This window comes from Lissotriton vulgaris, chromosome 2_1 (genome assembly GCF_964263255.1).
Source record: "Lissotriton vulgaris chromosome 2_1, aLisVul1.2, whole genome shotgun sequence".
NCBI lineage: Eukaryota > Metazoa > Chordata > Amphibia > Caudata > Salamandridae > Lissotriton > Lissotriton vulgaris.
Window position 1 is genome coordinate 1,396,901,663 of NC_141687.1, and position 27,256 is coordinate 1,396,928,918.

General features: G+C 41.2%; 1 protein-coding gene across 2 annotated transcripts in view; it reads left to right on the plus strand.

The window, feature by feature from the left end:
- Positions 1 to 27,256, plus strand: part of FEZ1 (fasciculation and elongation protein zeta 1) — a 464,287-nt gene that overhangs the window by 162,808 nt on the left and 274,223 nt on the right. For both annotated transcript variants that reach the window (XM_086957154.1, XM_086957155.1), the window contains exon 3: positions 23,298 to 23,397. In XM_086957154.1, coding sequence (XP_086813280.1) covers positions 23,298 to 23,397 — 100 coding nt within the window. The remainder of the gene's footprint in view (positions 1 to 23,297; positions 23,398 to 27,256) is intronic.

The window sequence follows — 27,256 nt, forward strand, 5'->3', positions numbered from 1 at the left end:
TTCACTCACTACACTCAATTGGGAAACTTCGAGGATGCTATACATTATGCACAATGTATCTCAGACCACTCCCCACGGGAGTCATGGTTAAGGTCCCGACTGTTGACTACGCTTTCTTCCCCAAGCTTGACCCGTGGTACTTGCAGAATAATGAGATAAAGGATAAACTATGTGCAGGGGCCTCCCCTGTACCCTCTGTGAAGTTTTTAACGCTGTGATCTGTGGCCAAGCTCGATCTTTGATTGGGGGAAGGGAAGCGGTTGACAGAGTGCAAGAACATTGAACAGGATATTCTCGCCCTTGAGGCAGAGGTGATAGGGGAAGTGGGGACAGATACGAAGCATAGGATGTTACTACACCAGCATGACCTGCGAGCCCTGGTGGAGAATGCAGCTTGATCCCAGGCTTTAACCATACAGCACTGATTATACAATATTGGGGACAAGACACATTGAGGTGTGAGTATGATGCATCTACTACCCAAACACTCCAGTACGACCAACTGGTGCATGCCCTCCGGGTGCATATGCAGGAGGGATGGCATTACCAGATTCTCCCCCTTGGAGGACCGTTTGCTTGCTGACCCCATTCCAAATAAGGGAGTATCAGTGATTTACCAAAAGTTGTTAAACAATCCTCTGGACACCCTGGGTCCCTTTCAGAGGGCCAGGATTGACTAATTAGGGGACTTGGAAGATGAGGATTAGGTGGCGGCACTCCAGGGTCCTCTAGGCAAATCAATTCGATGTTGGCTTGTACAACTTAGAATCCTACATAGGGCGTAATACCCCCGTGTCTGGATGTATATCATGAGGTCAATAGATACGCCGCAGTGTCTGAGGGGATGTAGACAAGAATGCTCCTTCTATCATATTTTGTGGGAATGTCAGATTATCCAGGGGTTTTTGCAGGGGTGACTGCTGTGATGGCAGGGGCCCTCTCGGTTACAGTGCCAATGGATGTGAGGTGGCGCTCTTGCTGATCCAGGGTGAGGAAGTCTGACCCAGACTTAACAAGCTGTGGTTGGCGCTGGTGGCGGGGGATGGCTAAACGCAACATTGTGAGGTGGTGAGGCGGGCTCCACTCCCTCCATCACTTGAAGGAGTGGGAGAGGAATTTAGATTGGTGTCAGAGGGCAGAAGAGGTGATCTATCACAGCAGAGGCTACCCTAAGAAGTGGGAGAAGGTGTGGGGTCCGTGGCGAAAATACAGGGGTGAGCATTAAGGGACACTATCTTGGTCGGGGGGCCAGAATTGGGCTCTCCCCTCACGGAAGGGACCAGAAACTGTGATACTGCCACATGCTGAAGAGTCTAATTCTATTGGTTTGTAAAGATCCACTTAACCGTGGGAGCGTGGCAAGGTAAACTTCAGATGTATTGGTCAGATCGCTTCATGTTTCTGTGCCTGCTTTGCATTTTCGAGTCTGCATTGAATGATGAGCATATTTAATAAAAAAGATCTTTAAACAAAAGGGACAAAGAAGGAGCCTGGAGCTAAGTGTCCAGTACCCTCTTTTCTGAGTAATGGCTTCATCATCTCGAAGAATGAATTGGGGGTGAGTCTTTCTTTTGCCAATCTCATGGAATGTTCATGGGTCTAATACTGGAAAGCATGCCAAGCAATTACTGCAGACTCTTTACATAATCTGAGTAGCCCAATCATCCTTCTGACTGAGCTTCAGACTCAAAGACCAGCAGCTGAGTTTTAGTTCTGCGAAAACGGATAATGGATTATGTGTTAGAAAGTCTATCCATTTACTCAGATTAAATGCAGAATGCTTGCTCGACAACGAGCATCCACACAGCCCTTGTTCAGAATATGTACACACTTGGGGAATACAAGTCACTCATTTGCTTGAGATGGAAACTCCGTGCGGCCAAAGAACGAATTATGCTGCACAAAAGTGCCTGGAGCCACTGTTGAGAGGTTAAAGTCTGAGGTAGGTTTGAAGCTTGGAACCATAACTGGACTCCTTTCCGGAAGCATCCAGCGTTTGGCTGGTGACCGGGGAGAGAAAACCAAAGATCTTCCAGGCAGCTGCTGCTCTTTGTGGGACTGGATGCATCAGAAATTGCCCTCGAACAGGACCTCTAGAGAACAACTGAGAACCCGGTGTAGAGATGGGTGGAACTCAAAATCCTCCGACAAGTAATGGCAATGTACTTGAGTCCGCGGATGTACATTTCTCTGGGGGGTTTCTGCCGGTGGAGGTAGCTCTGCTGTGCGGGAGCATGGTAACAGTACCTCCTCGACAAGGAGCGCGTTAATAATCAGATACCAATCTTGGCAAGCTAAGCACTTGCTCAGCACCATGGACAGCAGCGCTGCACCTGCCACCAGTAATAAAACATCTGCACCGGCATACTGATAAGGGCTCTTAGCTAATGGCTGCTGCTGAGAGCAACGTTCAGCCTGTTATCACACTATTGATTACTGACAGGACCGCTCTTTCGATCGTTTTGATGTCAAGAAAAAGAGCACTAGTTAGCTGGGCCCTAGCACCCATAAGGTTTTGAGCACTGCACGACGAGGCTACAGTAGTAGAATGGGCTACACAAAAAGCCATATTAATATATATTAGGGAGAATTTCAGGCGGGGAATGTATTCATGCTTAGTCTCCAAGATAAAGACAGGAGCTAATCTCCTCCAGACGACTAGTGAATATGTGTGCAAGAAGAGTGCTTAAAAAAAGGCACGTTTATTGTAAAGCTTGACACTACATGCTGTTGAATTCAAATACACTGTAACCAGCAGATGGAACAGAAACTTTGCCTGGATCATTTTGCTACCAGGCTTAGGATTTGGATCAGAAAAGTGAGATTTCCAGACTCACCAGAGAACTCGAAAGGATAGATGAACTCGGCCAAAGTTATATGAGTCTCACCGTACCACCAAGTATGCAGGTGATTCCGCCCTCTTTCCCTGAATGCCAACCTGCTGTATTTATGAACTTTCACTTTTCGCGATACCCTTTGGAGGCCACTGAAGAGCTTGAGCCCGTGCCCGATGGTCGTTCACCGCCCTTTGTTGACAAGTAGCTCTACACTAATGATTGGAGCTTGTGCACTTCTCGCTTTTGCTGCCTGGATGGAAAATCCCAGATGAGGCTGAACCATTATTCTTGATAAAAAATATTCCTCTTTTATTGTGTGTATTGCCAATGTATGGGTGTTATCAGCAATATTTTGAATAGGTACAGTTTGCAGTCTGCAATTGACCGTCGAGGGTCGTTATTCCTCATTTCGGACAAAACCTGGCTGCATTTCTTTGGAAATGCTCCTCTAGGGAATGAAAGTCTTGCAGCCTACCTCTTATGCTTTTACAGCATATTTCCTTTACTTTCCTCGTAGTCTCAGGAGAACTGATGTAATTGTTCTATCCATTAGGAACTAAACAAAGGTCGAGATTCACTTAAAGACAACTCTTAAATAGCTCTATGCAGAATACCATATGCATTAAAGGCACTGGGGCTCCGCAACGCAAGCATTCCTAAACATGAAAAGTAAACCTGTGGTCAGTAGCGGCTGGTAAACTTTCAATGTGGTAGAGCATTGATAGCTGTACCAATCTCCACTAATGACATTTTGAACAAAACACAGCAAAAAGTGTTCATTTTACTGTATAGTTTTCAAATACCTTTTATAAAAATTAACTGGTTTAGAACAGGTCCATAAGCACACTTGCTGGGTCAAAAGTCCCTAGCCAGGGGATCACTGAAATAATATCGAGGGACAAAATATCGACTTGCCAAAATATCGTGGACAAAATATCGACAGTCAAAATATCGAGTTTGTATCTACAAACAGGTAAGTACAAAAATATCGAGTACAAAATATCGTTAACAATAATATAGATGTAAAAAATATCGACTTTATTAAAAACAGTGTTAAATTAAATTATTATTAAATTTTAATTACTAAAATATACTTAAAACTACTTAAATTAAATTATAATAATTAAATAATAAATGAAAATAATAAAAATAATTTTTTACAATCTTATTTGTTGACCCTGAACCCTAAAAATGCCCCTTTACCCAAAAACCCAAAACTGACCCTGAACCCTAAAAATACCCCTTTACCCAAAAACCCAAAACTGACCCTGAACCCTAAAAATACCCCTTTACCCAAAAACTGAAAACTGACCCTGAACCCTAAAAATGCCCCTTTACCCAAAAACTGAAAACTGACCCTGAACCCTAAAAATACCCCTTTACCCAAGAACTGAAAACTGACCCTGAACCCTAAAAATAGCCCTTTACCCATGAACTGAAAACTGACCCTGAACCCTAAAAATACCCCTTTACCCATGAACTGAAAACTGACCCTGAACCCTAAAAATACCCCTTTACCCTAAAACTGAAAACTGACCCTGAACCCTAAAAATGCCCCTTTACCCAAAAACTGAAAACTGACCCTGAACCCCAAAAATACCCCTTTACCCCTAAAACTGAAAACTGACCCTGAACCCTAAAAATGCTCCTTTACCCAAAATTTATCAATATTATTTAATTACCAATTAATTATTAATTAACAATAACAATAAAGTAAATATATTAGAACATTAGCTGTAATTATTTTAATAATTAATATTATTTTTTCCAAATTAATTACTTAAAAAGTAACACAAAATTATATATATTAAAAATTTACTCTAATTAATGTAATTAACTAATTACAATTAATTAACTAACAATTAATTACTAATACAAAATATGTTCAAAATTATATTAATTAATTAACTAATTAATATTAATTAATTATCAATTAATTATTAATTAAAAATATTAACAAACATATATTAATTAATTAATTATTATTAAATTACTTCCCACCCTATTCCCCTATAAACCCACAACCCGCTACAGAATTACATTACGCAATTATTATAAAAACAAAATTCCTTTAATAAAATATTTTATAACATTAATACACACTATTCACACATATTATTACATAAAAATACACTATAAAATATTATATATTATTAAAAATTCGATATTTTTGCTATCTATATTTTATACAGTCGATATTACTTCACTTACCTGAAAAACGATATTTTTGTAGTCGATATTATGTCCAGTCGATATTTTGTCCAGTCTATATTTAAAACTCGATATTATGTCCAGTCGATATTTTGGAGTCGATATTTTGTCTGTACACCCTAGCCAGGTGGGGGGTCCTCTTGACATCTTCTCCTATTATGTTTTGGCAGACTCGGTTTGCAGGAGACCCGCAGCATGAATCCCCTGACTAGGGCACTACCTGTTGCTCATCAAAAGAGTTTTATCAGGCAACAAGGGTCCTTAACTTAACTAGATAATCAGAAACAATTAATAAATTATAGAAAACAGTCTGTGCTATAACCAGAAACATGTCCAGCCGGACACTGATTTAATCAATTGAAAGAATTTTAACAGGTAAAGCTGAACAATTATACAGTGAGATACAATCCTGTATCCAGTACATATAACACATGAAGGACAAAACCACAGGAATTAAAAAGGGGTATTTGCAGGCAATTATGTATTGACGAGACGCTAGTACAGTTATAAATTGGCCTAGCTGACCTCATGTCGTGAACACAGTTGGGTAACTCAATGGGAAAACTGGTGTGTGACTGCATAAACTGTTGACGGCGTTTCGATCCTATGTTTAAATAAAGGATCATCATCAGGGCTAAAGATACATTGCTCTGCGGACATTCTTTTGCTTTTGGGGGTACATACCTGGTCATCACCTCTGCTGCCGGTCTCCCTGGTCTCCCTCTCACCGCCGCAGCTCACCAATAACACGGCACAGCCACGTAGAGAAGGGACCACAATCCCCAGGAGCCTTAGCGGCTACCGCCCACACCGTGCCTGGAGGTGCTTAAATTAGAGCAGAGCCCCGGTGGAGCGGGTGCTTTGCGGACATTCTTTTGCTTTTGGGGGTGCATACCTGGTCATCACCTCTGCTGCCGGTCTCCCTGGTCTCCCTCTCGCCGCCCAGCTCACCAACATCGCGGTGCGGCCACGGGGAGAGGGGACCACAATCCACAGGAGCCTTAGCGGCGGAAGCTGCCACCGCCCACACCGCACCCGGAGGCGCTTAAATTAGAGCAGAGCCCCGGTGGAGCGGGTGCTCTGCGGACATTCTTTTGCTTTTGGGGGTACATACCTGGTCATCACCTCTGCTGCCGGTCTTCCTGGTTTCCCTCTCGCCGCCGCAGCTCACCAACAACGCGGCGCGGCCACGGAGAGAGGGGACCACAATACCCAGGAGCCTTAGCGGCGGAAGCCGCCACCGCCCACACCATGCCCGGAGGCGCCTAAATTAGAGCAGAGCCCCCGCGTCGTGGGACCGTGCGTGGGCTGTGCCGGGCTAAGCCCAGGCAAAGGGCGGGCCGTCTGTGGCTGTCCGTGGCAGACTGTGGCAGGGCAGGGCCACTACTCTTACTCCTGAACATTTGGAGTGCATGATCCTCGGAAAGACTCTGCGAATGGACAATGGTCAGTGACTTTTAACTCAATTTCTAACATAACTCGCCTATGTTTTTTTAATTTATATTGTTATCATACCGTTTTAATACTAGAGCATGGGCACACGCAAAGGAGCAGGAGGCCAAGGGGTGGTGGGCACTCTTGATGCCTTTCTGATTAGACCAGAGTTGGTATTATTAAAGGAAATTGCGCTCACACAGCGCAGACTTTCCCTGGAAACACGTAGAATTTCCATAGAACCTAATTTAATGGGGGGCCTTCTTGTGAATGTTAATGACATTATCTCTGATAAGCCTGACAGCCCCAACTTGAACACTGCACCACAAATGCCATTAGAACCCACAGTAGTGATATTGGATGCTCCATCTACGCCCCATGTTACTGCCATAACATCTCCATTAGCATCATCACCCCCCCTGGCTGTAGCTAGATTTACACGACAATCACAGTTCAAAGCTAAAGGAGGTACGGATCAAGGCCCAACAAGGAAAAGGAAGGCTGGAGGGGCACCACTTACGACACAACAAACCCGCAAGGTGGCAAAAACAAAGTCCAATGCACCGGGGAGGAAATGTTCAGAAATAGAAGCAACCCCCCGTAGTTCCTCTCATCTAAACGCATCAAAAACCTCCACCGAGCGTTGCCAGGTGGAACTGGAAGATGCAACTATATTAAAAATAGAGGGGAAGCTAGCAGTATTGCTCCAACCTTTACTAGACAAGCTCGCAGACATTGACATCCGTCTGACTGCCATAGAACGAATACTCTCTCCACACACTAGCTACATAGTTGACAGGGGGATCGAAATCTTGAATGGCCAAATAACGCACACCCCCTCCGAGGCAAAGACTGCCCCAGAAGTTAGAAATGCCCCAACTAAAAAGGGTTTGCAGGCCCTACCACTGAGTGAGGTTAATACTCAATCAGCTGACGCCAGCATCCCATGGGCATGGATGAAACTTAGAAGAAGGAAGGGTTTGGAGGGCCAACGTAGGGGTAATTCCGTCCCCGTTAACAGCAACAGAAAGGGACATTTAAGCCTACCACCTGAGTCCACGCCCTACACAGTTGTGCTCGCAGATGTTCCACCAATCCACCCTAACTCAGAAGAACACTGGTTCACCCTTAAAAACAAGGCCCTACACCTGCTAAACACCAGGACTGGGCTGGGCAACTGCCTGTTTCAAGAATTCAAAATGGTGCGTAGGGTTCCCCGGATAGAGAATTCAAATAAAAGTTTAAAGGGTGATTGTATAGTCCTAAATGTTGCTACTCCTGAGCTAGTTCGAATAATCTTAGAGAGAGCAGGGACCTCACACATGAGCAGTGAGGGGATCCTTATCCTACCTCTGGGTTTCTTTTATTGCAACCCACAGATGCCACCCACACACAGGCGCAATAATCAGATCAATAATCAGATTGCTAATCAGATTATTAGCTCAAATGAGGGAAGATACGATTATAACATCCCAACATATAACCACTTTGAACAGGCTCTCTCCAACCTAGATAATCAGGATTGACATTTAACTAGGTTGATTAGCCCTAACAGCCAGGTGGGAAGTAGCGCAAGGGAAATTTTAGCCAATTGGCGCCAAACAAGCGTGAGGGAAGTGGCCACAGTGCAGACAGATACATCTACATGCACTGTAACGCAATCAGTTAATCAACCCCAGTCACATTTACCGCCATCCACTAATAATGGTAAAACAACGAATTCATGTAACCTAAAGAAACCAATTAACAATTCTGATCTCAGTGTTTTAAGCTGGAACGTCGCCGGCTTAGAATCAAGGCTGTTGGACCCAGACTGGATGGAGCTACTGTCTGGTAAAGATATAATAATGCTCCAGGAAACATGGGCTACAGACGACGTATACATTGAGGGATACCATTGCTCCAGCGTCACAGTACTAAAGCCCGATTTCGGTCGAGCATCTGGCGGGTTATTAACCGGGATTAGGATAACGGCTGGTGGCAGCATCAAGGTAATACCAACTACAAGCCCAAATATACAGGTAACAGAATTTAGAAGACGGGTCCTGTTTTACCTGATCAATTTTTATAACAATGATTTTTATTCAATCCAAATAAGAATTTTATTGAGCTTTTTAAAGTCGTGTCAGATTTGGCTCAACACCAAGATACAGATGATGGTAAAAGGATCCTCCTAGGGGGGGACTTTAACGCAAAAATTCCAAAGGCTGATCAGGCTATGGACAAATCACAAAATGACCAAGCAGTAAGAAGGGGCCTAGAATTAGATAGTTTTGTCAGTGAACACATCCTTAGTAACATAATGGATATGGGCTATACCCCTAGGAATGAACGCGCTCCTACCTTTAGAGGCAGAGATTGCGCTTCGACCATCGACTACATTTTTATGTCCCCAGGATTAGCTGATTGCCTTACAATGGCAGAAGTTCTTGAAACAACCTTTGGAGACCATAATCCGCTGACAGCGGTTTTACAATTAGGCTCCAGTCCTGCGTTTGCTATCACCCATGGAGCGAGAGATATCACCCCCTCAATAGATAATTTAAGGTTGAAATGGAGGGGGGTGGATAGTGGTAGCATAGTAGAGACGGTGATAAAGGAACATCAGCATTTAATCAAATCCTGTATATTGTCAGATGGGAATTACGCAAGGGTCATCACATATTTCACCAAATTGTGTTCCGTAATAAAATCTCTTTTGTCAGTTCCAATACATAAAATAGACAAAGATCCCAGATGGTTTGATCGTAATTGCTCGGAAGCAAAAAGGGCCCTGCGTAAAGCCCTGACCTCTAAACCTAGGTGCCCAATAGAGGTAAGGGCTGCAAGGAGGACGCATAAAGCCAAAATTGGAGAACGGAAGGCCGCCTTACTGACAGAGCATTGGGAGGCACTAGTTGACTCAGCAGCAGGGAAAAATGGAGACTTCTTTTGGCCTGCAGTTAGAAATATGCGAAATATGGGCCAACAACTGACAACAGTTAGTTGTACTATTTCAAGTGACCTATGGGAAAACCATTTTTCTAAAATATATGAAACTCCTACAGATGGTGAAGTATGCTATGTGCCAGGACAACTGCGCTGCCTGCAGATTCGACTGGATGAGGTGGAATTGGCCATCAGACAGAGCCTTGTTAACAAGGCGCCTGGTCCTGATGAACTTCCAATAGACATCATCAAGTGGAAACCAGAACTCTGGGCCCCAATTTTATTAAATGTTTTTAACAGCTTGCCCCTAGCACCATGCCAGATACCTGGTCAATGAGTACTATTGTGCCAATGTATAAAAAAGGTGACAGATCGGACCCAATTAACTAGAGACCCATCTCGCTCCTAGACAACACCTTAAAGATTCTGGGGCAAGTACTTTATAATAGGGTGTTGGAATGGACGGAGGAAAGTGGCTTGCTAGACCCTTGCCAGATGGGCTTTAGAAGTAAGGTTGGCACGGTCGAGCAATGCCTGAATTTAAATTTAGTAATAGGTAAATATAACATCGCTCAATCCTCACCAATCTACTTAGCATTCATGGACCTATCGTCCGCATTCGATTTAGTTAACAGGTCTAAACTCTGATCCATCCTTTTGGATTATGGACTAGATGAATCCCTTGTACACTTCTTGGCATATTTACACACTGACCTCAAAGCGCAAGTAAAGATCGGGATGGGTGGGGAGATCTCTGGGGCCATTAGGGTAGGAAGAGGAGTTAGACAGGGGTGCGTTTTAGCACCCCTGCTTTTCATTACCTATATTAATGGGTTGAGTTACTCTTTAAAGAAGGCGACCTCAGACGTTCCAAAAATTAAAGGGAATTTACTACCAGCACTTCTTTACGCAGATGATGCGGTCCTTATGGGCCGCACCCCAAACGATCTACGCATCCTTGTTAAAACCTTCACAAAGTATATGGATGAGCAAGATCTGCATGAGAATTTTAAAAAATCTTTTATCATGTCATGTGGGCCGAGGAAGAGACAACTTAACTCCACCTTGGTAGGGAATGAGAGATTAAACTCCACTAGTTCATTCCCATATTAAGGGATGGTCTTTGCTGCGAACGGCTCATGTAGTGGACATTTGGTCAACGCCACAAGCAAGTTCTCAAAGGCCATCAATTCCATCCTTAGTCTACCCCGCCCAAAGAAAATAGGTGCAACTGAAGCCATTTAAAAAAAATTTAAATTACAGTGTGCCCCAGTGGCTACATATGGGGCGGAGATCTGGGGCTTGGTAAAAACCCATGGTATACAATCAGAAGAAAATCGCTTCTGTAGGAAAATTTTGTGCGTCCCCGATCTCAACTTCCGAGTATATGTGCCATAAGGAATTACATTTGCACTTTATACCTGATTTTATTGAGACCAGACCAGCTTTATTCTGGCTTACGATCTGGAGGAACTTATCAGCCACTCTGACACAAGAAATTATAAGTGACTGTCTCGATTGTGAAAAGGGAATGGCCATCTCCTGGCTCTCAGGAGTCCATAATAGTTTACGCAGGGTGGATAAAGGCCACCTTTTCTCAGATTCTTCCAGAATCGAGCCCAAAGATAAGAACGAGTTAAAACACGCACTCTATGCACTTTACAATTCAGAAAGGACAAAAAAGGAACCTAATAAATCGTCAGTTGTGGCATATATGTGTAATGATCTGTGCAGGCACCCACTCCCACTTTATCTCAACTTGCCAATGAATAACTGGGAAAGATCACTCCTGTTCCGCTTAAGGGCTGGAACTGTACGATTTTTATTATGTTTCCCCATGGGCTATTATTCAAAATCGCATTACAAGCCTTGTCCTTGTGATGGTGTGAGGACACAAAATGATTTGCACTTTTTCTTTTCCTGTAAATTTTACTTAAAATATATCAAATGGTTTTTAGCTCCGTATTTTAGGAAACGAAGACCCCTTTCCTTGGGGCAGTCCCACTTGATGTTGCTCTCCCTGGACACTGATGAACTGGTCTTTCACACTAGCACTTTTTTGAGATTTGTTACCCGTACCCGCCAAACGATGGAAAACCCTTGAATACCTGTTACATCTTGGCTGTTATAATAATCTGCCATCTAATTTTGATTTTTTTTAAAATATCTGTAAATTTTTAAATGGGATTTTTATGACACTTTGTATATGAGATTGCTTTTATGAATTTTTGAAATTCGAATAAAGATTCTGAAAACTGAAACATTGCCTGAATATGCAAGCTTTAGCGGCTGGAAAGGGACGGGCAATCGAGGTAAGCAGCCGTCCGGGGGGGAAAAAGGAAGCAATGCTCCTGGGTCAGTCTGATTATAGAGAACGTGATAACGGTTCCGCTGACCAGTGGGGCGCCGGCGGGGCGGTGGGTGTTGAGTCTGGTTAACGCAATTGGGGGGGGCTTGGTGAATTGCGTGTCTCGGTGGTCAGGCGAAGTCCACCCAGGGCCCTAGGGATTAGGTTCCTTGTAATTCAAGTACACTAACCGATGTTCGTAGGAAGACATGTGCAGAGGTCTCGGCGGAGGAGCCCGTCTCGAGGGGTATGCACGGAGGGGAGGTTTGTCTTAGACTTCCGGGTGGAACATCTTCAATCCACTGCCGGGCTCGATGGCTCGTGTCAGGGGTTCCCTTGTCTTTTTGAAACTGCTCATCAACAGAGAGCTGGGCTGTATTGGGGTGTTTCTTTCCACTCAAAGAGGTTCTCCTTTTAGCTTAAGTGTCTACCATCCCAGTCACCAGGCCGTGATACTACTAACGGTTGGTGGCCACTGATTATAGTAGTTGAACTTCCGTGTAGAGAGTGCCTACTAGCACCTCCTGGTAAATCCATGTTTTATGTCATGGCTGGGTCCCCTCGTTTCCGCACATTGTATACGGAGGGTGCCTGTGTGTTGTAGGGTGACAGGTGCGGTGTGGTACCCATATTGGTGCTCCGGTGGGTATGTAGCCCCTAATTGTGGGGGGTGTTGCATACTGGTACTGATAACCAGAGCTTGATGTGTCTCCTCTCGTTGCATGTCCCTTGTGCTGCTCCTTCAATTCCCGCTCACACTGGAGTTCATTGTGAAGCCCAGTGCATTGTTTGACTTTGAATCATCACTCAGAAGAGAAACTTTTTGTTAGAAGTAACTGAAACTGAGCCACTTCTGCAGGTTAATGTAACAACTGAGCAGAGAGCAACATTTGAACAATAACTGTAGCATGGAAGCATGACCTGGGAAACACACTGTTTGAGACCCGTCTGTCCTTACCATCGTGCTCCGCAAAACAATTTCAGGTCACTGTTGAGAGTATGAAAATCCTATGCCTCCGGCCCTGCAGCCACTTCACCTCCCTACTTCCAACCCTTGATGAATACCTGGACAGGCTGTCTCATGTACTCACTTCTGCACTGCCTATCTTCCCTTGTAGCTGGGACTGCAATCTCCTACCAGTCCTGTGACACACAATTGTGAGACTGTAGCCAGGTTACACGTTCCCCTTGTGGGGGCCCTGCAATGGACAACAATGATTCCCAGGTATTAAACTTAAAGGTACTGAATTGGGTAATTGCTTATTATCCCATTGAATATACACATGGTTGATACACAAACATCTTAAATTCAGTTACAGACAGAGCACAGGGACATGTAGTCAGATGACACAGACAGTTACTGCCATAAACCGAATTAATAAAACACTAGAAACACGCTCGCATGACCTGTATTTCTTCTATATAGGCCTATGAAGGCTTCATGGGCTAACCAGTACTGAAATCATTAAATTATGAACATGTACATACTGTTGTTTATCTTTTATCAGATCATAAAAACGTAGTTATATTCCTTTGCATAGATAATTTCTTTTTATATTAAAATATAAAAACCTACATAATAAAAAAACATATTATAAGACCACATATGCACCAAAGGTGCTGTCATCCAATATTTCCACATAGTAACACATTGAGTGAAAATCATATGTAGATAAAACAGATTATGGAACCAATGAATCTGTTATTACAAAAGAATATACCCCCTATCATAAACCACACCAAACCATACACCTCATTCACACCAACACTCTATCATACTCTCATATTATACATTGACACATACATTGTTAGTTTCAACTGTGCCAATATATATGTAGTGTTGTGGGTTAGGAAAAGTACCACTTGGTTAACACACGTTTCGGTTGAATTTACAGTTCACCTCTACCGTCTTCAGAACCATCCCTTCATATGATTTGAGGTGAGTGGGGGGTATCTGTAAGAGGAAAACAGACAACAACTTCCACTAAGAGTTAAGCTGAAACAAATAATAATTATTTGACAAAATTATTTTTGGATTTTTAGAGCGTCTAAGGTTATTCCCAAAAAGTAAAACCGCCACCAATGATCAAGTATTCAGTAAAGTGAAAAAAAAGCAATAAGCCAACACCATCTGTGATCTGTGGTTTAACATTCTTACTATCATGTACTACCTTACAGCCACGGCCGGTAGTAGGTGTAACGGCAGGGCGGTGACGTAGGGAGGGGGAGGGGCAGGATGGGGGGTTGTAATGTATGGATTACGGACTTTAACAGGTAAGTAAACATATAAATATATAAAACGAATTTCGTTGTGCGCACTGCATCGCATTTGGTGATGCAGTGCACACAATGAAATTCGTTTTATATCTTTATATGTTTATTTACCTGTTATGTCCGTAATCCATACATTACAACCCCCCACCCTGCCCCTCCCCCTCCCCACGTCACCGCCCTGCAGTTACACCTACTACCGGCCGTGGCTGCTACCTTATATCCCTTTTCTATTAGGAGCTGTTTCAAACACATTCCAGCAGTGGGAATTATTGCTTGCACGTGCACCTTATATACCAATTTACTGCACAAAGTGGCTATAGTGCATGAGAATGTGGGAGGCACACTATCCTCCTTGGTTTTATCCCCAAGTTGCTACCTGCTGTCTTTCAAAATACTCATAGTTCACCTGTTTGAATATATTTGAGACCAGAGCCTCTTATTACACGTAAATGTATAGTACCATTAATATTGAATTTCTGACTGTGTGGTGAATACAGTCATACTCTATAAGGCTGTTTCTGCTGAACTGTGAGTATTTTGAAAGACAATAGGTAGCACCCAGGAGGGTAGTGTGCCTCTCATGTTCTCACACACTATGGCCACTTGGTGCCGTAAATTGGTATATAAGGTAAGACGTGCAAGCATTGATTTCCAAGCCTGGAATGTGTTTGAAACAGCTGCTAGTTCAACAGGAATATGTGGTAGCACATGATAGTAAGAATATTTAACCACAGATCACTTGGTGTTGGCTTATTGTTTTATAACATTCTTCACTTTACTGATTACTTGATCATTGGTGGTGGTTTTAACTTTTAGGGATAAACCTTAGAGGATCTAAAAATATAAAAATAATTCCGTTATAGAAACATTATTTGTTTGGGATTACCTCTTAGTGGAAGTTTTTGCCTGTTTTCTTCTTACATATAACCACCCACTCACCTCAAATCATATAAAGGGGTGGTCCTGATGAAGGTGGAGGTGAACTATAAATTCCACCGAAACATGTGTTGGTGCAGTGGTACTTTTCCCAACTCACAACACTACAACAGAAATTCTTAGGATATTTTGGCACAGTTGAAACTAGCAGTGTATGTGACCAGTTGGGAAGTCTATGTAAGAAATGAGCTTTGATAGAGTGTTGGTGTGTATGAGGTGAGAATGGTTTGATTTATGATAGGGGGTACATTATTTAGTAATAACAGATACATGGTTTCCTTAATATGTTTTATCTCAATATGATTTTCACTCAATGTCGTACTATGTGGAAATACTGAATGACAGCACCTTTGGTGCATATGTGGTCTTATAATATTTTTTTTACTACGTAATTTTGTATCATTAAATGTAAAAGAGAATTATATATGCAAAGGAAAATAAATAAGTATTTATAATCTAATAAAAGATTAAAAAATGTATGTATATGTTCATGATTTAATGATTTCAGTATTGGTTACCCATGAAGCCTTAGTAGGCCTATATAGAAGAAATACAGGTCATATTGGAGTGTTTCTTGTGTTTCATTGCCTCTTCCCATTTTCTCTCAGACCTGTAAGCATTACGAAGGGGTACCTTTTTCTTGATTGTGCCATAAACCTAATTAATGGCATATCAATATGCTACTAAATGTCTTGTACAGTTTAGAAAACATTAGCACTGAATGACTTATCTATTGAGAATGAGATATCTATTCCTCACACGCAATACCTTTGTAGAGTTCAACCCCTCTAGCTTGTGAACTCCAAAGTCTGAATTGGCATTCCAGTGAGCTTGCAGTAATATCTAAATGTAAGTGACAGCAGCAGCCATATTATAAAGAAGACATAGACTGTAACTCTCTTTGAAATGTGCAAGCCCTACAGAACTGATCTGACAACAGTCATTAACTATTTCAATAACAGAATGATGTGGTATAAGCCTGACCCTCCAAATAGTTGTTTGGAATGTCACAACTCAGTAATGTTTTGAAAATACTGTAGTAGAAGAGTTAATGCCATAGCAATAAAAATGAATGTGGCCCAGAAAAACATTTTATTTTGTGCAACTGTATCAGTAAACATATTTATTACTACAGTCCAAATGTCAAATCCGGGTTTATTACAACAATACAGCAAAACTGGCATCAGAAAAACACAGTTTACTTCTTCACAGATTTCCTGTTACAGTTACTTTGCACAGTGAAACAACTCTCCTGCGAGTCATAAGGCCTGTCAGTGTGGTTCAGCTGTACTGCACACATTAAACCCCTTCCATTCTGGGTTCGATTAAATACCATTTGTTCAAACAAATATACAAGAAAACATGCCACAATATAAACGATATCTGCAGATGCCCAGAGTATAATAAGCTATTTATTGCCATTGTCCAGAGAAGAGAGGGACATCGTGACTCACTCTAGACTTTGCCCTGAGTGAGTCATGCCTCCTCCCCACACTTGACAATGGTGTTAACGTGCCTTTAACACTCTGCATATCTGCATATACACTGTATATGTTTCCATCTAAATAAAAGTATAATATATAACGAATAAAAAGGAGCAGACTTTACAGCCACATCATATAATATGGGTGTGACATTTGACTTGGTACCCTATAATTTTCAAAAGGTATATTCCATCTTTGTTCTTTTGTATCTCATATTTTTTCCCAATATTTTCCCTTTCATGTAAATTCTCAGTTGTATAATATGACTGAAAAATGGAAGGGGATGAGTGGGCTATTCTTTTTTTTTCAAAATACTTTATTCGGTTTGCTTGATTAGAAACCATAAAAGTTACACAATACAGAAAACAACACAAACTTAATCACAAAGTAAAACACAGTGTGCACAATATCCTAGTTAAAAAGACAGTAGTGGAAATTCAGTAACGAGGTTGTCATAAAAGGGAAGGGAATTTTACAGGCCGATAAAAGGCTATAAAATAAGATAGAAAAGACCATAAAAACACTATAATAATTAAAAAATCCAGACATTTTCTGTAGTTCATTGCACATTTCAAGAAGCCGGCCACGTGGGGGATACAGTCAGGTTTTAACAATTGCAGATAAAAGAGAGCGGGGCGTACTTGCACGAATTTTTTTTTTTTTAAATAGAGAGTCCTAGGTATTTCATAGTATGTACAAAAGAAAATGAAGTAAAGCAGATCCTGAGGAGACTTATAGTTGCATCCACAGGGTGCTAGCACTTTCCCTTTGTGACTGCCTCTTGGTACAGCTATTAGGATGTGAAAAAGGTTTAATCTAAACCTAGTTAATAAAAATTGCTCGTAGGCGGGTAATGGCCATAATAAGTATGGTTCCATCTCTGGGGACGTTTTGAGCAACAGATGTGAACTCACGCTAGGCTTCAACAGCTCTTTCTGCTCTCTTGACATAGATTTAGTTTGGGCAAAGAACCACTTAACGAGCGCAACGTCCATTCTAGTAATCCCTTCAGGTTTTAAAAACAAATCCGAACATCCCATCGCATTAAAACAGGTTTTTATATACCTAATCCAAGGGATGTTGATCATGTGGTCTAAACTCAGAACCTCTTTCAAAATGTTGTGTGTAAGACCTAGGTCCTTGTTTAGCCAACATTGTAGCCAAAATATAAGGGGATGCACGGCCAGGATGTCGCTTAGAAAAGGCATACCAGTTTCTTCGTGTACTGACAGATTTGCCGTCCCCTTTGGGACGCTAAGTAATTGTTTTAGAAAATTATTTTCTGTCACCTGGAGACCATCGAGGTCAGAGTATCCCCATAGGTCACTCCCGTAGCTTGCTATAGATAAGCTTTTAGCCCTATAGATTTTTAGCATTGCTTCCACCGGTCAATTGCCTATTTTGGCAGCAAAGCTAAATAACGCCATATTTGCCCTACTGACCTCGCCCCTTTTTTTATTTAAAAGTGCAGTCCAGGTTAGCCGATGATCTAATAAAACACCTAAATAGGAAAAAGTTGTACAGATTGGCACCCTGTTTCCGTTCACCGTAAAACAATACTGTCTTTTCGGTCGCGGCCCTACCTGCATCACATAAGATTTGGTGTTGTTTATTAACAAGTCACGTTTTGCCATGAAACCTTGAAACGCATCAAGTAGGGTTTGAAACCCTTTTGGGGTGCGGGCCAGGAGGACTGCGTCGTCCGCATATAGTAGGACAGGCAGTCCTCGACGTCCCACGTATGGATAATCGGCCCCAGTGTTTATCAATGAACCCTCTAGATCATTAATATATAAATTAAAAAGGAAGGGGGCTAATATGCACCCCTGCCGAACCCCCTTTTCAATGTCAAACTTCCTGGATACCTTCAGGTCGATAGAATATCTAATATTGGCCTTGGTATCTCTATGGAGATCTTTCAGGAAGTCCACCAAGGATCGCTCCACTCCCATGGCCTCCATGGACTGCCACAACTTTCCCCGACTGACACAGTCAAAGGTGGAGGACAGGTCCATCACGGCCATGTAGATGTTCCCAGGGCGAGCGATGGTGTACTTTCCCAAGGTCAGGTAAAGGTTTAGGCACTGAGCCAAGGTCGAGTGACCTGGGCGGAACCCATACTGGATACCCGAGATTATCTTATTCTCCTCCGCCCAGGTACACAGCCTCTTTAAAATGACTCCCCCGATCACCTTTACTATGGAGTCAATCAGAGAGATTGGCCTATAATTCATCGTACAGTTACGATCCCCCTTTTTGTGAACCGTTACGATGGTTGATACTCCCCATGAAGCTGGGCACCCCTCCTTAGCAGCAGCATTACCTACTGCGGTAAGGATCCGGGCCCAGAATGAGGGGTTTGATTTAAAAAGGTCCGGGAGAATGCCATTGGGGCCTGGGGCCTTTTTATTACTAAGGTTATTAATACCCTCCTCTATTTCATGGACTAAAAACACCACAACATCTTTATCTTCACTCTTGTCAGGTAGAATTGACATGGTGGATCCCGTTTGAAATATACTAACAAAGTGGGACACCCATTCATCCTCTGTGATGTTGGAGCCCACATCTCTAGCCCCTTCCGCTAAAAAAGGTGATCGATTGATGGTGCTCCAGAATCTTGATCTACTGGATAAGGTCACAGGGTCCAAAAGCTCCCTCCATATTGCTTCTTTCATTTCCGACTTTCGTTTAGCCAGAACATTCTTATAATTTTTACAGAGATTACTGATCAGGGATCTATCCCTGGGTATTGTTTTCAGACCTCTCTCTCTTCTCTTGCAGCTCTTGAGCAAAGACAGCAAAACCATTTGGGATCACTAGTCCTATTACTTCTCCCTCTAGCAAGTAGCAAGCCTCCCACTTTCAAGGTGATCCCCTCAAAAGATTTTAAAATCCCTGTAGCTGTAGAATCCTCATTTAAACAACAGAAAATTTCTCCCTCACATGCATTTTTAAGAGTATCATGAAAGAGAGACGGGATTACTTGGCTCCATTTGATCTGTCGCCCTCCATTAATGGGTTGTAGACTATTACTACCTTGTACTTTGCCCTTTTTCTGCATGATACTCCCTCCTAAAGTCACACAGACAGGATTATGATCGCTGTGAATGCTTGGAGTTATGGAGAAGCCCTGGAGGATGGTTAGGCAAGTTCTGGATAATAAAAGATGGTCTATAAAGGACCCCGAGCCTCTGCCCTTAAACGTGGGTTCCGTTTGTTTACTGTGTGGAAGGGCAAAACTCAGTGCAGATGTTAGGTCATATTCATCAAGCATGTCATTTAATACATTGCCCTGTTTGGCGTGTTCAAAGTGGAGTCCCGGTGTCAATGGGCAACCAAGTGTCTCCAAGGTATTTGATTTAGAGTCGCCACACGGGTGGACGTTGAAATCTCCTACTATTAGTAAGTTCTTCTTAAGGGAACCACAGCTCTGCTTAACATAATTATTTAGCTCAGCGATCCCGCAACCTCCTTCTTTATGGTTAGCATTATAAAAATTTATCACATGAAGGGTACTGTCTTTTCCACCCAGGGAAATAGCCTGCATATTTCTATTGTCAAGCGGGATATTCCTGATGCTACATCTTAGTGCCAAGGACGTAAAAATTGCCAGGCCTCCCATGGCTCTACCACTAGTTGCACTGGTCGCTGGTACAAAGAAGGCTCTATACCCCTCCAACACAATATAGTGGGCCATTCAAAGGTCACATAGATCTCACAATCTCAGGTCACGAATATTAGAGATATACCGCAGGTTAGACAGATCCAATGGATTAAGACACTACAATTGCTCGGGATACCAAAACATCACAGGTTCCGTCAGCAGACATATCCATTACATTACACTAGTCCTAGAGTTTCTGGCTTCAGACACCAGGGGAGATATCATGACCTCGTTCTCCACATGGACATAGCCATATGAGGAAGCTATATGCCTATTTTTCAAGAAATTGTGCTGTCTGCAGCACAATAAATACACTTGCAACTCTACATGATAGCATTTGACCAGAAGACAGCACAGCTCAAAAACACAGATCATGATTGCCACTCTGGCATTTTGAGCTGCAATGCCGGAGACTCTTGTTCTAACTCCATGGTGTTGTATGATGAAAAATTGAGCACAAAAAAATCAAGGCACATAAAATATTGTATCAAAGATAATAACTTTAAAAATGTCTTCCTATACTCGGAATGACAAAATATTGTGTCAAGAATATCATGAAAGGGATATATTGTCTAAAACAAGTTAAGAATGTTGTTTGATTTAATAAATATACAATGTAAAATAACATATTTAAGAAATTGTTATACTTAAATGTAATATAATTTAAATTAAATAGTTTTAATTAATTATTTCAGTATATATACCTTAAATAAACAATTTAAAAACATGTAAATTAAAATCATAATAAAGTAAATTTATACTTAAAAATATAGAAACCAATCACAAATATATAATTAATTTTAAATATAAACAAAAACGTATAAAAAAGAGTTCTAGTTAACACTTTAAATTGAATGCACAAAAGAAACAAAACTAATATATATATATATATATATATATATATATATATATATATATATATATATATATATATATATATATATATATATGTATAACATTTCAAAAACAAGCAACATGTTTCTAAAAATGATAACAAATAAAATAGAAAAATAAAAACATACAATGTTAAAATACCAATACCAAAAAGAATGTATAAGAATATTGAACCATGCAAAGGCCTAATTTATAAATCCCACTCAATCCTAATAAACAATATGATAAGTGTTGGACTCCGTAAGGGTTCAATTTACTATTCCCACTCCATTAGAAGCAACACTAAAGAAAGTGTTGGACTCCACAGGAGTTCCATTTACTATTCCTACTCCAGTCTAGGTAACAGTAGGGAAAGTGTTGGTCACCACAAGGGCTAGATTTACTATTTCCACTCCAGTCTAAGCATCAGTAGGTAAAGTGTTGGACTCCGCAGGTATTAAAGTTACTATTCCCACTTCAGTCTACACAACAGTAGTGAAAATGGTGGGCGCTGGAGAGGTTAGGTTTACTATTTCCACTCCAGTCTAAGCAACAGTAGGGAAACTGTTGGACTCCATAATGGTTAGATTTACTATTCCCATTCCAGTTGATGCAAAGTAGAGGAAGTGTTGGACTAGTGAGGGGATAGATTTAATATTTTACTAGTTCAGCCACCAATAGGCAAAATTCTGGACATTGAAGGGAGTACAAATACCATTCAATTGGTTAACCGATTTATTCAAAACATCTAAATACCTACTATCAGAAAAACTAAAACCCTATCATAGGTAAAAATTATATTTTATATAGTATAATATATAGAATACACATTATAAACATTACAAAAGGACAGTAACTTAAATAGAATGCACTGCCCTACCTTCAAAAAACAAACAGTATAGACCAAATACATGTTTTAAATCTTAAATCCAACACTTTATTGTACGAAATACAGAGACCTAAAAAATTACTTTAAAGTACAATAAATTAAAAATACATTTTGCAAACATAATTTTTAAAAACATTAAACAAAAAATAAATAAATAATTAAAAAGCAAATCATGCGCACCATTAAAAAACATAATTATCAAATAATCAATTAAATAATATAAACAATTAATACAAAAATACTTCAATAATTTCCTACCCTACTCCCCTACAAAACCAACAGTCTACTACTAAAATATAAATAACTCACTTACAAAAATATTCATATTTAAATATACCGTAAGATCACTTCAAGCTGCGAAACAAGTTAACTATACAACATCAAAGAAAGCAGTTATTGAACTTGATATGAATGGAAAGTGACCATTGAAATTTGAAATTGTTTGACTGTACTACATCAATAACATTTAAACTAGCAACACAGAATTTTGGAAGTAATGCTACGCACTAGGTGAGTAAACACATTTGCAAAAATAAAACAAAGACGCAATAAAATTAATATTGTATTGAGATGTTCAACAAATAAATCTAATTTGCTAAACACTGTTATTATGTTTTCCTTGTTGGACTCTCCACCAATTTGTAATATTTATTTTTACAGTTGTTTATGAAATTTAAAAAAAACAATGTCTGCAGCAACGTCAGATCTATGCAGTCTCCCATACCATACAAAGCATTGCATGCATGGCTGGCTAAGTTCGAATCTGCCTAATTTGCAAACATGGGCCACTTTATTAGGTATCGAATTCCCTAGGGGGGGGTCACTTCTATTGTTGTACCCTGTCCTATTTTCTGGTCCAGTTCAACCCTTACAAAATGCATTGAATCTGCAATCCCCAGAAACTCCGGGCCTGATTCACAAAGATAAACTTACACATTAGTGTAAGTTTTTTCTTTTTCAGTTTTCACAAACCTGCATTTTAATACTAAGTTTATGAGTGTGGCGACTCTACAGGCGGGCGAGAACTGCACACAGAAAACGATAGGCCCGAACTATCGTTTGATGTGCTGAGATTTCCCGCAACTGCGGAATCTCCCTTTTTGTAAACTTACTATAAAAACTTAGTTTTGTAAATACTGTAAAAGCTCAAACTTACATAAACAGGTAAGTGCTACCTTTGTGAATCAGGCCCTCCGTGTCTATCCCAGCGGTCACGGAAAAGATGCAGAGCGCCATTATTGGGCTCTCGATTCATATCTGGGGAAGTTAAGGTTGTAAAAAGAATGAACCATGTTTTTCTCTGTTTGCTTCCATGTTGTGCTCTGAGAATGATGTCACTCTCTGAACAGAGGGGTCCTTCAAATCAGACGGCGACCCCAGCTGCCAGCTCTTAACAACCGGCTCTTTTCTTTTCCAGTGTTTGGGACGCTCTGACGGACAATTACATCCCATCGCTGGCCGAGGACTGGAGGGACCCGAGCATGGAGTCGCTGAATGGGAACGAGTCGGACTCAGAGGTATTTGTGACGAAATGTCAAACAGGGCGTTCGTTGTCTGTGTCCCTTAAGAGAAAAATCTCAGTAAATGAGACGAATCTATTAATTTAGCCAACCTTATTTCAGTGGATTCGAATGTGTCGTTTATAAAAAAGAGTGCAGCCGCTGTTATTCAGGGCCACTGGAAGTGTGTGTGTCAAGGGAGGGCCACGGCATGCAGCAGAATCGTCTAAATTAAACGGCAAGAAAAGGCAAATTGTGCTGCATGCTGTCACTGTGGCATATTTTCAAGCAGTATTCATTCACTAAATTGTAGTTTGTGCACGTTAACAAAGATTTGACCTAATTAATATCGATGTAGTACCTAAATACAAATAGCAACTGCACATCAAAGGGCCTACACCAGCATGGCAACACGTGTGGTAGCATTTTAGTAACCTTTGACCTGCTTGAGTTAAAAGCCGATTTTTTGTTCGTGAAAATCTACAAATTATGCAGAAAATGAATTATGTGGAAAGTGTGGCAATTCCATAATTATGTGGCAAAAGCTGCCGCTGCAGTATTGAATATTTTCAGTGGCCTGAAGCAAAATATCCAAATGCTCTGTCACATTGTTCGAGATAGCTCCTCAATTATAGCTGCTTTTTACTACTTAACCAAATGTCAGCGACCCATTTTCTTTGAGTGCTCTATGGCCCATGGCAGTCTAGCATCAATACAGTGCGTCAATATTCAGAGCTCGGGGTGTGAGGTGGGATTAACTGTTTGTGGATTGGGGGAATGCAGGGCAGCTCTGTCCTGGTCTCCATTGGAAGTGGTTTTGGGATTTGATGTATGCTCCTGCCCTTGGCCAGCGGGCCTGCTGTATTCCTTTCTCCCTTTCCTTCCATTTCTGAAGGTTTTGTCAAAGATGAAGAGGGAAGGCACTTTCGTGAGTCTGACTGTGCAGGTGTCATGGCTCCAACATCCTTGCTTCCCTCTATTTGAAAGTCTAACAAGTTTGATGACGACTTTGACAATTTGTACGTCTTGAAGGCTGGAGTCATAGTTGTTTGGTCTCAGGGAATCCCGAGGTGGAGTTAGGGTATTTGTCTTGCAAACTTCCTTTCCTTAAGGTGTTCCCTGATAGGGTGCTTCTGAGGCTGCGTCATTATGTGTTTTATCTTCAGAAAGGCATCTCGCTTTTCTTTTGAAATGGAAAGTGTTCTGGCTGGGTTCAATCCCAGACCCTTCTCCTGAAAAGGCTCTGCTGCACATTGGAGAGGTTGGCGTATTTCCCACATTCGAATTCTGTCTTTTGCTGAATTTTAGTATGGCAAGGAAAGTGTGTCAACCTCCTATGCCCACTTTGAGTCATCTCTTCTACATATCAAGTTTATAAGATTCCATGGGGCTTATTTACAAGCCGCTTGCGCCACTTTTGCGTCACTTTTCCCATGTCAAAAGTGACGCAAAGTGGCGCAAGGGGCTTGTAAATCTGCCCCCATGTACTTCTGAGGTCAAGGGTCATTCTACGAGAGGCATGTCTGCTTTGTAGTGAAGAGTCTCTGTGATGGAGATTAGAAGAGCTGCTACATGAGTGGTTCCCTCCAATTTTGTCACGCACTATGACCTCCAAAGTAAGAAGAAGGGGTCTAATGACTATGCCTTGAAGTTTCTCTGTTGTGCTGTGATTTGTGTGACATTGTTTTTGGAATACATGTTCTGCAAGGGTGCTGCTGCCTCAGTTTGCTGTTTGTGTGTTTTGTTCTGTACATGAGACACCCATCTCAGGCATTAGGTTTGATTACCTCATTCCTATAGTGACTGGAATGAGAAAGTAAAAGAGGAGGTAATATATATATATTTTTTAAGTTTGATTAAAGAGGAGGTAATATTTAAATTACTTACTGTTAAATACATTACTCTGAGTCCATTCCTCTTAGTTCCAAGTCATTATGCTGTCATATGGTCGCTGAGCTGGTCCGACCTTGGGGCCAGTGTAGGATTTCTTCTGGGTAGATGTTCCTTATATAGGCCTATTGGGAGTTGTGTTGTGGAAGGAGCCCATTTGTGTCCGATAGCAGAATATGGCAAATGAACACCTGTCTGTGGAGGCGGAATCCCCTCACGCTTGTAATGACTGAAACCAGGATGTGGACCAGGAGGTAATGTCTTTATAAGTGGGCCTGGCACGTCTTTAAAATCATTGGAACGACTTTCAATCGTTTCTTTAACACTTTGTGAAAAGAGAGATCCTAAATCAGTAAATAAAAAAGCTTTAACAGAAAGAAGGTAAGTTTCTGTTTATGGATTATTATATTTTGACATTTTTTATTCCATTGTGGCTTGGTTACCCAAGCCCTACTTAGAAATATCAATCAAAGAAAGCACAGCCTCCAAAAGATTCATTTGTTTTTAAATATCACAACCGTGGGCCTGCTGTAAAGATTCCGCAAACTTAACAGCAGGACATTTGTATCCACACAAGTCCAGCTGACTATGAAAGCAGAGCACCTCTTGAAATCAGCTGAGTGCACATCTCTAGCATTGGTGGGAAAGATGATCTATTTTGACCAGACACAGCAAATGCTTTTCCAATGATGGAACGAGGATGAATACCAGTAATTAAACAAATCCTCGGAAAGGTATTCGGGGCTGGAGAACTATATGAGGGAAGTGATATTGGTCTGGGCTGCTTTTTTAAATGATTTAAATGAGTTGTATAGTATTCCATATTATGATGATGATCTGAGAGCTTGATATTCTAATTTAGAGCTAAATAATGGATTTATAACCACTCCAGGGAAGTCTAATTTAGAAGAGAGAAGGCACATCAGCATGATATTAAGTGGTACGTACTGGAGGGAACTGCTTCCTTGACTTGTTGGAACTGTATTAAGAGGTTGCAGGTCATGTGTATGCCAGACAATGCTTGTGAATTGCAAAAGAATAACTTTGAAGATAACATCAGAAAAAATGTTGTAGAAATTCACTGCTTGGTGTTCTGGGGACAGGGCTCCTTTTCGTTATAATTTGTTGCCTCACTGAATCTTACTCAGGAAAAAGGCACTTTGTCAGACTCAAGCATGCTATTCACAGAGATGGTAAAATCGGCTTGGACGCCTTCTGTACAAATAAGGAAGCAAGATTTGGGGCTGGTGAAAGGGTCACACAACGCCACTGAATAGCGACTGACACTGTGGAGAAGTTATAGGACCTATCAGTGGAAACATGCTTGTCTACAATGATATTTACACATATTTGGCCTGGACAGTTAGGGAGAAGCCTCTTAAATAGTAAATGAAGGTTCCCATGTGAAGACGCAGTTGACTTGTTGCTGTGAGCCTGAGCGGATTGAAAATGGGACCAGCACCGGAGCTTGCTTTGCTAAAACAGTATCTGCATTACCTGTTATGATGCAATAAATGTTTAATTTGTTTTGGCCTAAAAGATAATTATGTATCTTTTTCAAACAAAAAGATTATTGAAGGCGGTAATGGAAATATTGTACTATACAATTTGCTTATCTATAGGCGATAAAAATAATAGCAAATTGTTTCTTGGCTAAGAAGTACGGTTTGTAAGAAGTGAGAAATTTTGAAGATGCGTTACTCAAAGCACTAGTAACACGGCCTGATCTCAGATAAAATGTTATGGTTTTGTTTAATTTTCAATGAAGCAAATATTAAATGGATAAGGAATAGAAATTAAGACGGATAGTGTTTATTAACAGTTTCATTTCTTATACTAAGGGTCCGATTCCGATCCGGGTCGGAAAGTTCTCCAACCGAGCCGGATCCGGAGTGTTTCTTGACTGAGCCGGAGTCCTGCAGTCCGACCGAGCGAGTACGATGCAGCTGTATGCTGTCGGACTCGGTTCGGTCGGACTCCCATAGAA